The sequence below is a fragment of the Carcharhinus amblyrhynchos genome, unplaced genomic scaffold, assembly GCF_965287045.1.
Source record: "Carcharhinus amblyrhynchos unplaced genomic scaffold, sCarAmb.v2.hapA scaffold_38, whole genome shotgun sequence".
NCBI classification, from domain to species: Eukaryota; Metazoa; Chordata; class Chondrichthyes; order Carcharhiniformes; family Carcharhinidae; genus Carcharhinus; species Carcharhinus amblyrhynchos.
The window spans coordinates 4,204,097-4,218,748 of NW_027649779.1; the positions used below are offsets into that span (position 1 = coordinate 4,204,097).

The following is a 14,652-nucleotide window of genomic DNA, read 5'->3' on the forward strand; positions in this document are numbered from 1 at the left end:
CTTGAGGGTTTGAAAATAGGTAAGTCCCCTGGGCCGGACGGGATTTACCCTAGGATTCTCTGGGAGGCAAGAGAGGCGATTGCAGAGCCTCTGGCTCTGATCTTCAGGTCGTCGTTGGTCACAGGTATAGTGCCAGAAGATTGGAGGATAGCGAATATTGTCCCATTGTTTAAGAAGGGGAACAGACTTCCCCGGGTGTTATAGGCCGGTGAGTCTTACTTCTGTTGTGGGTACAGTTTTAGAAAAAATTATTAGGGATAGGGTTCATAGTTATTTAGAGAGTAATGAATTGATTGGAGATAGTCAGCACGGTTTTGTGAAGGGTAGGTCGTGCTTTACTAACCTTACTGAGTTTTTTGAGAAAGTGACCAAAGAGGTGGATGGGGGTAAGGCAGTTGACGTGGTACATATGGACTTTAGTAAGGCGTTTGATAAGGTTCACCATGGAAGGCTTCTGCAGAAAATGCAGATGTATGGGATTGGGGGTGATTTAGTTAATTGGATCAGGAATTGGCTAGCAGATAGGAGACAGAGGGTGGTGGTTGATGGAAAGTATTCGTCATGGAGTTCGGTTACAAGTGGTGTGCCTCAGGGATCTGTTTTGGGGCCACTGCTGTTTGTAATTTTTATAAATGATCTGGATGAGGGTATAGTTGGGTGGATCAGTAAATTTGCTGATGACACCAAAGTCGGAGGAGTGGTAGATAGTGAGGAAGGGTGTCATAGTTTACAGAGAGACTTGGACAAGTTGCAGAGCTGGGCCGAGAGGTGGCAGATGGAGTTTAATGCGGAAAAGTGTGAGGTAATTCACTTTGGCGGGAATAACAGATGTGTAGAGTATAGGGCTAACGGTAGGACTCTGAATAGTGTTGATGAACAGAGGGATCTAGGCGTATGTGTACATAGATCCCTGAAAGTTGGGAATCAAGTAGATAAGGTAGTTAGGAAGGCATACGGTGTCTTGGCGTTTATTGGCAGGGGGATTGAATTTAGGAGCCATAACATCATGTTGCAACTGTACAAAAGTCTGGTGCGTCCGCACTTGGAGTATTGTGTGCAGTTCTGGTCCCCACATTATAGGAAGGATGTGGAGGCATTGGAGAGGGTGCAGAGGAGGTTTACCAGGATGTTGCCTAGTATGGAGCGAAGGTCCTATGAGGAAAGACTGAGGGATTTGGGGTTGTTTTCGTTAGAAAGAAGGCGGCTAAGAGGGGACCTTATTGAAACATATAAGATGATTAGAGGTTCAGATAGGGTGGATAGTGATAGCCTTTTCCCTCGGATGGAGAAAGCTAGCACGAGGGGGCATAACTTTAAATTAAGGGGTGGTAGTTATAGGACGGATGTCAGAGGTAGGTTCTTTACCCAGAGGTTGGTGAGTGATTGGAATGCCCTGCCTGCTGCAGTTGTAGATGCGCCTAGTTTGGGAGCGTTTAAGAGATCCGTGGATAGGTTTATGGATGGAAAGGGATTGGTTTAGGTTAAAGGGTCATTGCTTTTTTAATTGGTCGGCGCAACATCGTGGGCCGAAGGGCCTGTTCTGCGCTGTAATGTTCTATATTCTATGTTCTATGAAATCACTTCAAAGACCAATTGATTGAACAAAATGGCGGTTCAATGCTATCGGTTCAACTTCAATTAATGGTATTTAATAAATAATGGTTCTGCAATAAAAACCGTATTTGATGTGTTGTTTTAACTTTGATATCTCTCGTTCCCATTCATTTTATATGAATTCAACTTTCAGCATTAAACTAATTGATCATTTATCCTGTGACAGAGCACAATACTGAGGCGGGTTGTGTTAAAGGAGGTAATTTCTTTTCCCAAAAATGAAACATCAGATGCTTTTAGTGTCTTTTTTTGGTTCACATCCACAACTAGAATCCTAGGTGACTTCTGAAGAAGAGCTAGATATTATCTCCATGTCCTCCTCACACACCCTCTGAGCAGGCAGAACGCATTCTGTGCAATCGTTTCTTCTCTTTTCCATCATTTTCGCTTTCAGGTTGTCCAACAGTAAATGTCTTTTTTTTTAAGTTATTGATTCAATAAAAGATAATTATAAATTTCGTTCTCAACTTGTTTTTCCTGCATTCTAATTAGCTTACACTCTTATTGCTGGCTGTTGTACTTCTTATCGATGCCTTCGTGGTCAGCACTGCTGCCTCACAGCGTTAGGGAGGCGGGTTCCATTCCTGGCTTGGGTGACTGTTTGTGTGGAGTTTACACGTTCTCCCTGTTTCGGTGTAGATTTTCTTTGGGTGCTCAGGTTTACTCCCAAAGTCCAAAGGTGTGCAGGTTTTGTGAATGGGTTATGTTAACTTCTCCCTCAGTCAACCAGAACTGGCGCTGGAGTGTGGCGACTTGGGGATTTTTCACCGTATATTTACCGAAGTTTGAATATAAGGCAGATTGTGACTAATAAATATACTTTAATTATTTTTAACTTTAATTTTACTGCCTTGAATATCTATAGGATTGGTTAAGTTTTTTCTTCTCTTCTCCAGATCTCCCATATTTGGTTCAAACATTTTTATTTTGTTTTCCTCGTCTGTTTTATGTTATATTGTAGCACGATACTGGCCAATGTTATTCACCATATTTTTAATGTGAATGATTTCATTAAAAGCAGAAATAAGAGCCAGCAACTATTGTTTTCTTGCTATCGGGCGCCAAATGTATAGAATTCACAGGAAGTTTTCAGATATAGATAATTATTTGAGAATTTCTCGTTCTAGCTGCCAATGATTCGTACACCTTTCCACTTTCTCACATTGCTTTTCTACATGTGTTTTTGATACAGCGAACTTGTCAGTGATTGTGATCCTGTCCCGAGAGAGATGCGGACTTTCCAGATGTATCACTTACTACCTGCTATCCATGGCGGTGATGGACTTGCTTATCATGTTTACCGCTGTGATATTCAACAGGATTGCTGGAATGTATTTCCCAATTAGTTTCTTGATCATTACGCCAGTGTGCAGTTTCAGGTCTGTCATAAACTATGCAGTCATAGACAGTTCGGTTTGGTTAACAGTCGCATTCACCTTCGATCGATATGTGGCAATTTGTTGCCAGAAGCTGAAAACAAAATATTGCAACGTGAAGACGGCAGGCCGTGCGATAGGCATTGTTTGTACGCTGAGCTGTTTGAAAAATACCTTCCTATATTTTATTTATGAACCGTCGTACACAATTAACAACACACCCTGGTTCTGTAACATCAAATTAATATTTTATACGTCACCTGCATGGGCCGCGTATGACTGGATTCATCACATTTTAACCCCTTGTCTCCCATTCATTCTGATTTTATTGCTCAATGCGCTGACTGTCAGGCACATAGTAGCGGCCAACAAAGCGCGCAGGAGACTCCGGATCCAGAACAATGGAGAGAATCAGAGTGACCCAGAGATGGAGAAGCGGAGAAAATCCATTGTTTTACTCTTTGCCATATCGGGTAGTTTCATCCTGCTCTATTTATTAGTTCTTATAACATTCCTTTATGTGCGGATTGCAAACGTTAGTTACTTCTCAGGTACAAATTTCAGTGAATCAAATTTTATTCTTGACGAAAGTGGTTTCATGCTTCAGTTACTGAGCTCCTGCGTCAATCCCTTTATTTATGCTGGAACTCAGAATAAATTCAGAGAGGAATTAGTTAAAGCAGCAAAATATCCAGTGCGTCTAATATTAATGTTATTTAGCCATTAAACAGGGCGCAATCTTCTGCGTAATGTACATTTGAATTGGGCATTTCCTCTTATTGGTTATGTCATGCGAAACTTCTCCTCTTAGAGGCATATACATTCTCTTTGAGATCCATAAACAGGCTGTCAATTTAGTTATGCCTATATAGCCTATGTAACTATGGCAGGACATTTTTGATGCATGTTTTAATCTAAATGTCGGTTGGTCAAATCAGGTCGATCAAGGGAGCCTTGAGGAGGAGTTCATAGGATATATACATGATAGCTTCCTTGAATAGTGTGTACTGAAACTTACGCGGGAGTAAGCTATCCTAGATTTGGTCCTGTGTAAGGAGGGAGGAATAATTAATGATCCTTACTTTCATTACCCTTTCTCCCCCTTTGGTTTCCTTAATCCCTTTTTCTCAATTTTACCTCTTTCCCACCTATTTTCCCCCACCTCCATCCCTCCCCCCCCCACCCCCATCTTATCTGTCACAGTTTACCCTCTGACTTCAGCTTCTCTGTTGTTTGGCCATTCACACATTCTATTCTCTTTATGGATTGTCATTTGGAATCTTCCCCCTGTTTTTGCTTTGTGGCTGCGGCTCACCTTACATTCCTCCACACTATAGTATAAATATCTCCTAGTTGCCAAAAATTTTAATTTTGACAAAGGGTTATCTGGACTAGATACGTCAGATTGTTTCTCCCCTCACAGGTGCTAGCCAAACCTGCTGAGGTTTTCCAGCATTTTCACATTTGGTTTCAGATTCCAGCATCCATACTAAATTTTTTTTTTTAATCCCAAAATAAATTATGTTACAGTGATGGATACTCGCGGAAGGAGAGATCACAGTAAGGAGGGTAATAAATTGAAAGGAAATGCATACAAAGTGGTAAAGATTTGTGGAAAACTAGTGGATTGGAAAATCTTTAAAGGTAGAACGAATGCCACGAAAAAAAATTAGAAGTAAAATTAAGATACATCATGAGATTGAGAATGAATATGTAACAATAGATAGCAAATGTTTCCCAAATGTATAAAATAAAAAAGACTGGCTAGGGAAACGTTGGTCTTTTAGAGGATGAGAAAGGGGATTTAATAATGAGAAATTAGGAAATGGCCGCAACATTGATCAGGCATTTTGTGTCAGGCCTCACAATGGAACACATACAAAGATGCCAAAAATTGATAAAGGCAATGTGAGGTGAGGAACTAGGAACTATCATTATCGCTGAAGAAGTAGTGTTGGGCAAGCTAAGCACAGTTACATAAGTCTCCTGACGCTGATGAAAAGCATCATAGGGTATTAAAAGAATGGCGGGTCAATGAGCAAATGCTCTGGTAATTTACCAAATTCACTGGAGACTGGCGCGTTCCTACAGACTGGAAAACTGTCTCACCACTGTTTAGAAAATGAGGTACACAAATGGTGGGTAACAACAGGCCGGTTAACTTAACTTCTGTCGTGGGGTAAATGATTGAATCTGTCATCAAGGATGAAACAACGAGTTACCTGAGTATAAATTGCCCCATTGGGAAGACGCAGCATGGGTTCATGAAAGGCAGGTCAATGTTTAATTAAGTTGCTGGAATTTTTGGAGGACATTGCAAGCGTGGGTTACGGTGGGAAACCGGTGGACATGTTGTGTTTGGATTTCCAGAATGCATTCGATAAAGAGCCGCAAAAAAGGTTGATGCTTGAGATAAAGGTGCACGGACAATGCATTAGCGTGGTTGGAGATTGATTAATTGAGAGGAAGAAAATAGTGGGGGTAAATGGTTGTTTTTCTGATCGACGATCAGTGAATAGTGTTTTTGTCTAACGGATCACTTCTGGGACTACAAATTGTTTGCAATTTACAAAGAACAATTTGGAGTTGGGGAACAAATGTAGAATGCCAAATTTCGCAGATGACACCAAGATGAGTGGTAAAATGTGCAGAGGGCCTGAAGGTATACAAAGGGATTATAGATAGTTTAAGGGACTGGGTAAGTGTCTGGCAATAAATTCGAGATGTGGATATGCTGGCGTTGGACTGGGGTAAACACAGTAAAAAGTCTGACAACACCAGGTTTAAGTCCAACCGATTTATTTGATAGTAAACTCATTAGCTTTCGAGGTTACCGCCTTCGTCAGGTAGGAATAACTGCAAAATGGGCTATTATTCAAATGGTAAAAAATTGCAGCTTGCTGCTGTGCATAAGAACCTGGGCGTCCTTGCGCATGGATTACAAAACATGGGGTGCAGGCAAATTGAATTTTGCCTTTGCTAAAAAAAGGGGGTTATGTTTCACTTGTATAAGGTGCTGGTTAGGCCACAAATGGAACATTACGTACAGTTTTGGTCTCCATAATTGAGAAAGGATATACTGGAGCGAGTGCAAAGGAAATTTATTATGTTGATTCTGGAGCTAAGAGTGATACCTTCTGAGGAGAGAATGAATAGGCTGGGACTGTAATCGTTGGAATTTACAACAATAGCGGGGTGGCGGGGTGGGGGGTGAGTCGTTACATTTGGGGGATCTTATAGAAATGTGTATATATATATATATATATATACACACACACATACATACATTTCTATAAGATCCCCCAAATGATTGAACATATATATGCATATATATATATATACATATATATATATAACTACCACTGGAATAAATAAGATAGAATATGCAAGGCTGTTTCCACTGGCGAGTGAAGCTAGCATTAGAGGGCATAGCCTCAAAACAAGGAGGAACAGATTTAGAAATGAGTTGGGATAGAACTTTCTCATACAAAGGGTTGTGAATTTGTGGAATTCCCTGCCCAGTGAAGCAGTTGAGGTTACTTTATTGAATGGTTTCAGGAAAAGTTAGCCAGATGTTTTAACAGTGAAGGAATTAAGGGTTATGGTGAGCGGGTGGATCAATGGGCCTGCGTCCCCAAAGGATTAGCCATGATCTTACTGAATGGTGAAGCACGCTCGTTGGGCATGATGGACTGCTCCTGCTCCTATTTCTTCTGGTCTTGTGCTCTTAACTCCCAAATTATTGTGTATTAATGTTGAAATTTGTCGTAGTTATTATCAGGGTGCATTGCCTGCTCTAGCTCAATCCTGATATATTCCTGTAAGTCCCAAGGCCCCACATCCGTGGAGTAGATGAAGCGACTGAAAAGTGTTTTGTTACTGAATATCGTATGGTTACTAATGAATAATATAATTCTAATATTCTGCTCGGGATGTTTAGAACCTTTACATGCAGGATAGCCTCTGAAACTGAACGCTTATTTCGTGATTTTTTTCTACGGTCCACAAACAACTTCCCTCAGGCATATGCCTGAGACAAGAATATTGCAGGAATAGAATTGTTGAAAGAAACCAAAAACACAAAATAGTTTTTAGTTCACCGTAAACGTTTATCTTGTGAGATAGGATTACTAAACTATAGTTATTATACGAATAATGCCCAACTATCCGAAATATGGAAAATAAAAAATGATTTCCAACTGACTGTAACAATCTTCAAACTTTAATCTTGTCGCGTGTCTTGTTCGATTTCCACCATGCTTGCAGTTCAATAACACGATAATTAGTTTTATTCATTAATTGCAGCAATAAGTCGTTTTAAAACAGTTCGCAGCAGACCAAGCAAAGAAACTAGAAACATCCAGTAGGTTTAGGAATGATCAAGCAATCGTATACACAATACATAACTTTGTCTCAAGTCCGACAGCAATATATTCAGTGGAAAAATCTCTTCAAATTTCTTGGTGAAAATTGTCTCCAAAATGGTGGCGGGGGGGGGGGGGGGTGGCGGGGGAAGGGATTGGGGGGGGGGGGTGGAGGGAGGGGGGTGGTGGAATTGAATGTTGATATTGGAATAGAAAAACAGAATATTTTAAATGGTTTCAAATTTGGAATGAAAATGACAACCAGAGACTTATTTTCTGTTCCAAGGAAATCTACAAGTTCGCAGCTTCAGTAAGCAATTAGGAAAGCAAACAGCCTGTTTGTACTTACTGCAAAATTATTGGATTAAAAGAATACATAAGTAAGTCTGTGATTGTGCTGGGTTTCTGCAAGACTGCACCTGGTATACAATGTGCAGTGTTGATCTCCACATTTAGTAAATAGAGTGTAGTAGAGTGAATGATCATTCGATCCATGGGATGAGGGTGGTGACGTTTGTTGAGAGAGTGAGCCCATTGAATTCACATTAATAGAACCAAAGTAACTAGCTATTTGTCACATTACTCCTATTCCACCATTCAATGTCATTGTAGATGCTTATCTATCTCAATGCCATATTCCCTCTTTCTCTTTATACCATTGATGCCATCAAAACCTAAGGCATTTTTATGCATTGTTGATTTAACTCAGCCACTTGGCCTCCACAACCTCTTTGACCGCGATTTCCACACGTTAGCCACCGTTTTAGTGAAGAAATGTTTACTGATTTCAATGCTACAGAATGTGGACCATTTTCTGAGACAGCCTCTTGGTTCTTGATTCTCCTACCAAGAAAATGATCCTCTCTGAATCTTACTGCATCACGTCTTTCTCTATGGATTTCGTTTGTCTCATGTTCAAAAGTGTTCAGTGAGATAAGCAAGACCTTGCCTTTAACTGACATATTTTGCTGAAAATTTCTATTTCTCCTTCTGTCCAGATCCTTCACATTTTTTCCAACACTATGCCTTTCCACTACGATAATCTTGAACTGTACACTAATTCACATACTGTAGTTTACTGATATATTTTAGCAAGATACTTGACGAAAAAGGAACAATAAACACATTGTAATTTTCGAATTTGCCTGGAGCCTCTACAGAATATATTATTTCTCATAGATTGATGAAAAAGACTTAGCTTGCATCCAAGAAGATCCTTGGATTGTATGTAGGCCCCGGATTGCTTCAAATGAATTTGTACAATCATTTCGCAAGCATGACGTTGGTAACGCAATAAGAATTTTCGATGAAACTCACTGGAATCTCAATTCCAGGTCAAAACTTTATTCTAACCGTTCCCACTTTGTTAGAATATGAAACGAAAAGATGCATAACTGCATCTTGTCTCGCAACAATTCTCATGGCTTCACTGGATCAGGTTTTCATGCTTGGACGAATAGTTTTTTTTAGTTGAAATATCATATATGTATAGTGGCATTCTTTTATCATAACTTACTGGTTATGTTCATTATTATCAACACGTATCTTTGGTTATCTAGGCATATATTTGAGGATACACTTCATGTGCTTAACTCACTGCATCACCTATTATTACCATTAAAATCCTGGGGCTAAGTCTTTAAGTTCACTTGTTTTCATCAATGCAGGAAACAAATGTCAATATGTAAAAATAAAGGCCGCATGGAGTGCAGTTACCTTCTGAGGAAAACAAAGTTAATTAATAATGCAAGGCAATTACATAATTAACTGGATTGGCTACCATTCATTGACTTATTTTGCAAATGTCATAAACACTTACATTGAATATCTACAATTCTTCAGAAGTTCTGTGTGCATTCATAACAACGGAAATCATATGACTGTCTTTATAAAACAGGTTGCTGCAGGAATTGGGTGGTTGCAACATAGTGAATTGGCTTTAGAATGTTCAAAGTAGAGAGATAGCTCGTTTGGTTGGAATGCATGGTCACATACTGAAACAATGCGTGTACATATACAAAAGTCGGGAACCATATTGTGCACTGAGCTGATCATTTGCGCCAAAGAAGGAAACGTTCAGACAATGATCAATACAATAGGAGAAAATCTATCTCCTCATAATTTCGGGCGACATGGTGGCACAGAGGTCAGCACTGCTGCCTTACAGCACAAGGGACCCTTGTTCAATTTCGGTCTCGGGGAGCTATCTGTCTGAAGTTTGCATATCTTCCCCGTATCTGCGTGGGTTTTCTCTCACAGTCCAAAGATGTGTAGGTTGAGTTGACTTGCTTTTCCTGAATTGCTCCTTCACGTCAGGGGGACTGACAGAGTAACTATATGGGGTTACAGAGATCGGGCCTTGATGGGATTGTTGCTGGAGCAGGTATGGGCCTGCATCTGGACTACAGTGATTCTATGATTATCTTTTACGATTGTATGTTTAATGGCATTAACATTAACCGTGGTTGTATCAGAGGCCTGAAGCTGAACAGTACCAGCTGCAGGCGGTCAGTGTAAAATGACACATCGGGACAAAGCTGCTGGCAATTCATCCTTCAAGGCTGACTGGAAACTGTGTGTTATTTTTGTTCAGTGACTCTGGGTAAAAATCCCGAAACTTATTTCCAGGTTCCATCCTCAGTGCAACTATATCATTTCGAATACAGCCTTCAGAGAAATTGGCTCTCTGCTAGTTGTTAGGTACAGTTAATGATTGACATCAAAACCCATGGCATAATTATTAAATTATGTATTTGCCATATAATGAAGAAAACACGTTTCAGTAAGTATTAAATGTTATTCTGTGAAACAAGATTATGGAGCGTTTGTACATGTATTTATTTGTGACTGATTTAGTTAATTTGCATACATTTCAGGTGAAATGTTTAAATAATCAAAATAACGAAGTGTTAGTAACATATACTTGAAGTGGAAATGACCAAGCTATGATATCAGAAGATTGCAGAGTTGGATCAACAGCTCAGCACCAATGGTTTAAGAAGGCGTCAAAGTCTTCAGAAATACAACTTGATGATGATGCGCTGGGTTCACCCATCATTGAGAATCGGGAAATGTTTTTTGAGACTATGGTGCCGATTTGTCGTTCTTTTTTTTCTGATTTCCACTAACAGTTACAACTGTTTGGGGTATGACTGCGAAGATGATGATTTTGATCTGTCGAGCAAATTTGCATGTTTATGTCACTGGTGCAGATGATCACGAATCAACATATGGTTATGATTGTCACTGATACAACAAGTAAACCTATCAGTTGTTTCATTGATTGTTTCATTGGTAAACACGTTTTCTTGAACCTAAAGTGGAAGATTTAGGTGAATGGCGCAAGGAGATCACCTATCTACACATTGCAATGGTTGTTCAGTGGGCAGGAGGCTCAGCTGTTCATAAATTTAAATCTTTTTCTTTCTGGTTCAACAAGGTTACTTGGAAGTAAGTTGGAATGTTTCTTTCCTCGGGTATCGGAAGGTCATCTGTCAATAGATTGTGATATAATTCTCAGTAACATAGGAATGCCAATCGTTATGAAATTGGTCTAGTAATCGATCTGCTGCAGGACTATCGTTCATCAACGAAGTGGATTTCTGTGGCTCTGGCTCTGATTGGGTTACCTGTCAACACACTGTGATGTATATGTGTCTACCAGTGTAGGGTTTTCTGTCAATAAATTGGGATATTTGTAACTCTATTTTAAGAATGTTCCTGCTCGTGAATTCGAATTTGTGTTTGTGTGTCCGGTACAGGAAGATCTAAACTTGCCAAAAAACACATCTGAAACAAAGAAATCGTGCGAGCAATCTTTATTGCCCAAGTATAAAGCAACTCAATGTCGCCTACATAATGTAGAAATTTGATATATATTGTTTTCATTATTTGAACAATTTACCGATTATAGCTCAGCGAATTGTCAACATACTTTTCAACTGTTCTCTAAATTTCTTCTGCGTTATTGCATAAATAAACGTGTTTGTGCAGCAGCTTAACATCTGAAACATGTTTCCACTTTCTTGGAAAATAAACTTAGGGTCACTAAATCCATTTATTTTATAATTCTTTATAAATCGATGACAAAAGAACTCCACAACATACGTCATCCACAATAGGATGAAACTACCCGAGATAGCAAATAGTAAAACGATTGATTTCCTCCTACTCTCCATTTCTGTGTCATTCCTATTCTCTCCTGTACCTTGGATATGGAGTCTTTTTCGTGATCTGCTTGCAACCAGAATGTGTCTGACAGTTAGGAAATTAAGCAGAAGAATCAGAAAGAATGGGAGACAGGGAGTTATCATGCGGTCGAACCAATCAAATGCTGTCCATAACGGTGAAGAATAACGTGCATCCTTCTGTTTGCAATACCAGGGGATATTACCAATCACGTAAATAGGTTCATGCATAAAGTACCAAGGGATGTTGATTAAAACAGCCAACGTGCACACTGTTCCAATAACAACAGCTGCTGTTTTCTGGGTGCAATATTTTGTTTTAAGTTTCTGGCAACATATTGCTACAAATCGATCAAAAGTAAAAGCGACTGTTAACCATATAGAACTGTCCCTTGCTGAATATATTAGAACAATGCTGAGACTGCAGACAGGAGTAATAGACAATAAACTGCCTGGGAAATAAATTGCAGGAATACGGTTCATTATCACAGCAGTGATGATGACCAGAAGATCAGTCACTGCCATGAAGACTAGATATCGTGAGATGCATCTGGAGAGACCACACTGTCCTCGGGAGATGACCACAATCGCCACCAAATTAACTGTAAGAAAGTGAGAAAAAGCGTAATTCCATAGAAATAGTTAATAACCTTATATGATGGAGAGACTTTTGAAGATGTCACTGGATAACGACGATTAAAATGAAATACGCATAAAATGTGGTTGATGGAATCTGAAACAGTGCAGAGAATTCTGGAAAAACACAATAGGTCTGATAACCTCTGAAGGATTAGAAAATGGGTTAAATAGTTTCAATCCATTTGACTCTTCCTCAGAATGAACGAGAGGGCGAATGAGCTGGATATTAAACTTTAGATGGGAGAATTTGCTACATTTTGAAGGAACATTGAAAATAAAAGGCAGGTAGCCTGTGGCAGCAAAATGGGGAAATTAAGGGTTGTTATACAGAGACAACAAACGTATGGGACATTGAAAAAAGAGGATTCATATGGGGTAGAAAAGTGACAGCTTAAAATTGTTAAAGTCAATGCCGATTCCTAAGGTATGTAGTAAGAGTAAATGGATGTTGCAGTGGTGTTCTTCCAGCTTGTAGTAGGCTTCACTAGGTCATTGCAGCATGCCCAGGCTGGATATGTGACCATGAGAACAAGCTCATAGATCATAGAACCCTACAGTGCAGAAAGAGGCCCTTCGGCCCATCGAGTCTGCACCGAACACAAGCCCACCCAGGCCCTACGCCCATATCCCTACATACCATACCCACTAATCCGTCTAACTTCCGCTACCCTGGACACTAAGGGGCAATTTCTGAGAATGGCCAATCAACCCAACCCGCAAACCTTTGGACTGTGGGAGGAAACACACGCAGACACGAGGAGAACATGCAAACTCCACACAGACAGTGACCCGATCCAAGAATCGAACCCAGGAGCTGTGGAGCAGCATTGTTAACCATTGTGTCACCGTGCCGCCCCAAGCTAGTCAGAGAAAATGTCTTGCCAATTAAGTTGCAGCGGGAAACCTTCCGGATGTTAGGCATCATAGAAAACTGGATCAAGTTGTTATGGAGGTAACCATCCTTTGAAAATTAGAGCGGGATAAAGGGAATGTCTGTAATAGGCACGAAGGGAAGCTTGTACTGAGCTTCACTGGATCATGGGCGTTGAGCCGATAACATTTAAAGGCCAGAAGATCGGAGGACAACGCTGCCAGCCTTGTCAGCAGCTGCGACCACAAGGGTCAATTTGAATTTGAGTGAACAAGTGCAGGAAATTGAGAAGGAAAAAAAATAGTGTGGGTGAGGGGAACAGGAAAATTGAGCCCGGCCAGTGCCGCGACGACAATTTTCATTGAAAGGATCAGCAGCAAGTAGAAGGCCAGCGAGTGGGTTGCAAGTTGTGGGAGGAAAAATGATGGCACGTGAAAATATCAGTCGAATGGGCTAAAGACTCCTACATAAGGAATCGAGAACGGAAATGAGGGTAACCAAAGAAGAGTTGAGCCGAAATGCATTGCGGTGAGGAGGGAATGAGATTAACTAAGTAATTATCTGAGTGCTTTGTAGTTTACATGCATTCAAGGACATATAATCATTTTGTTTTAAATACAACTGACCTTTCCTGATCCACCGCCTATCAGCAAGGATGTTATCACATCCTGCAGTCAGAATGGAAATAAAATGTTTCTCCCCCTCATGCACGCTAAAGTCTGCCGAATACCTTGAACCAATGAAAGCTGTTTAATCGCCTCTCTGGTAACTATTATTTCCAGTCCTTCATTCAAAACCTCATTACTGTGTATATTACAATTTCGTCTCACAAAATCCACCTAGATTCAAGTTTATATTTATAATTTACATAAATCCATGACAATTCCTTTCAATAGGAATTTAAATCCTATTCTGTCAAAATTTCAGAAAGTTTTTGTTTTAACCTTGCTAATATCCTCAGCTCCTCTCTACCATAACGAATCCTTTGAATAATTTTGCAGAAGTGGTCTTGATGACTACGTTGGGTGATCTCATCAATAATTTAGAAATCACATTTAAAGAATTAAATTCGTCAGAATTTAATCATTTAAGCTCTGGTAGCCGCAGGCTTCTACCCAATACGTGTCTTCCAGCACCATATATGCTTCCGAGGATGAATGTTCGGAACTTATGATAATTTTCTAGACGGGTTCTACCAATTCTTTCACAGACGAAAGTAGGACTCCAATCTTTCTGCATTAAGTGACTACTTTATGCTTAGTTTTCAATGAGATAACAAAAACAAAACATTGTCAACATTTTACCTGGAACAGCGATGACTGCAAGTGCAGTGTAGAAAACAGCATATGCAGGACCTCTTGGTGGAGTATGCATTTTGTGTGAGCAGTCCAGACGTCCGTTTGAGAATTCTGAAGCAAAATTCAATGTACCCCTTTTCATATGTGCTGCCAATCCGCCAGAGACAGACTTGGATTATGTCACCTTGAAGTTAAATGCACTAATTGAACAATTCTATTCGGTTACACCATCACTTCTGATGTTTACACTCATTAAACAAATTGATACAATTGCATCATCATCAATGTTAGTTACATTTATTG

At 39.9% G+C, this 14,652-nt stretch overlaps 1 protein-coding gene across 1 annotated transcript; it reads right to left on the bottom strand.

Annotated features, from left to right (window-relative positions):
* Positions 1-11,268: 11,268 nt before the first annotated feature.
* Positions 11,269-14,425, bottom strand: LOC145362409 (putative G-protein coupled receptor 139). The gene is made up of 2 exons (XM_080218451.1): positions 14,356-14,425; positions 11,269-12,143 (listed from the first exon to the last, which is right to left on the bottom strand). The coding sequence occupies exons 1-2, from the start codon at positions 14,423-14,425 to the stop codon at positions 11,269-11,271; spliced, it is 945 nt and encodes a 314-aa protein (XP_080074577.1).
* Between the last annotated feature and the right edge of the window lie 227 nt (positions 14,426-14,652).

Bases quoted from the DNA above. Each gene is read 5' to 3' on its own strand.
- LOC145362409 (XM_080218451.1), bottom strand. From the start codon at position 14,425: ATGCATACTCCACCAAGAGGTCCTGCATATGCTGTTTTCTACACTGCA. The intron at 12,144-14,355 runs GTAAAATGTTGA...ACTTTCTTACAG, and splicing joins TGCAGTCATCGCTGTTCCAG to TTAATTTGGTGGCGATTGTG.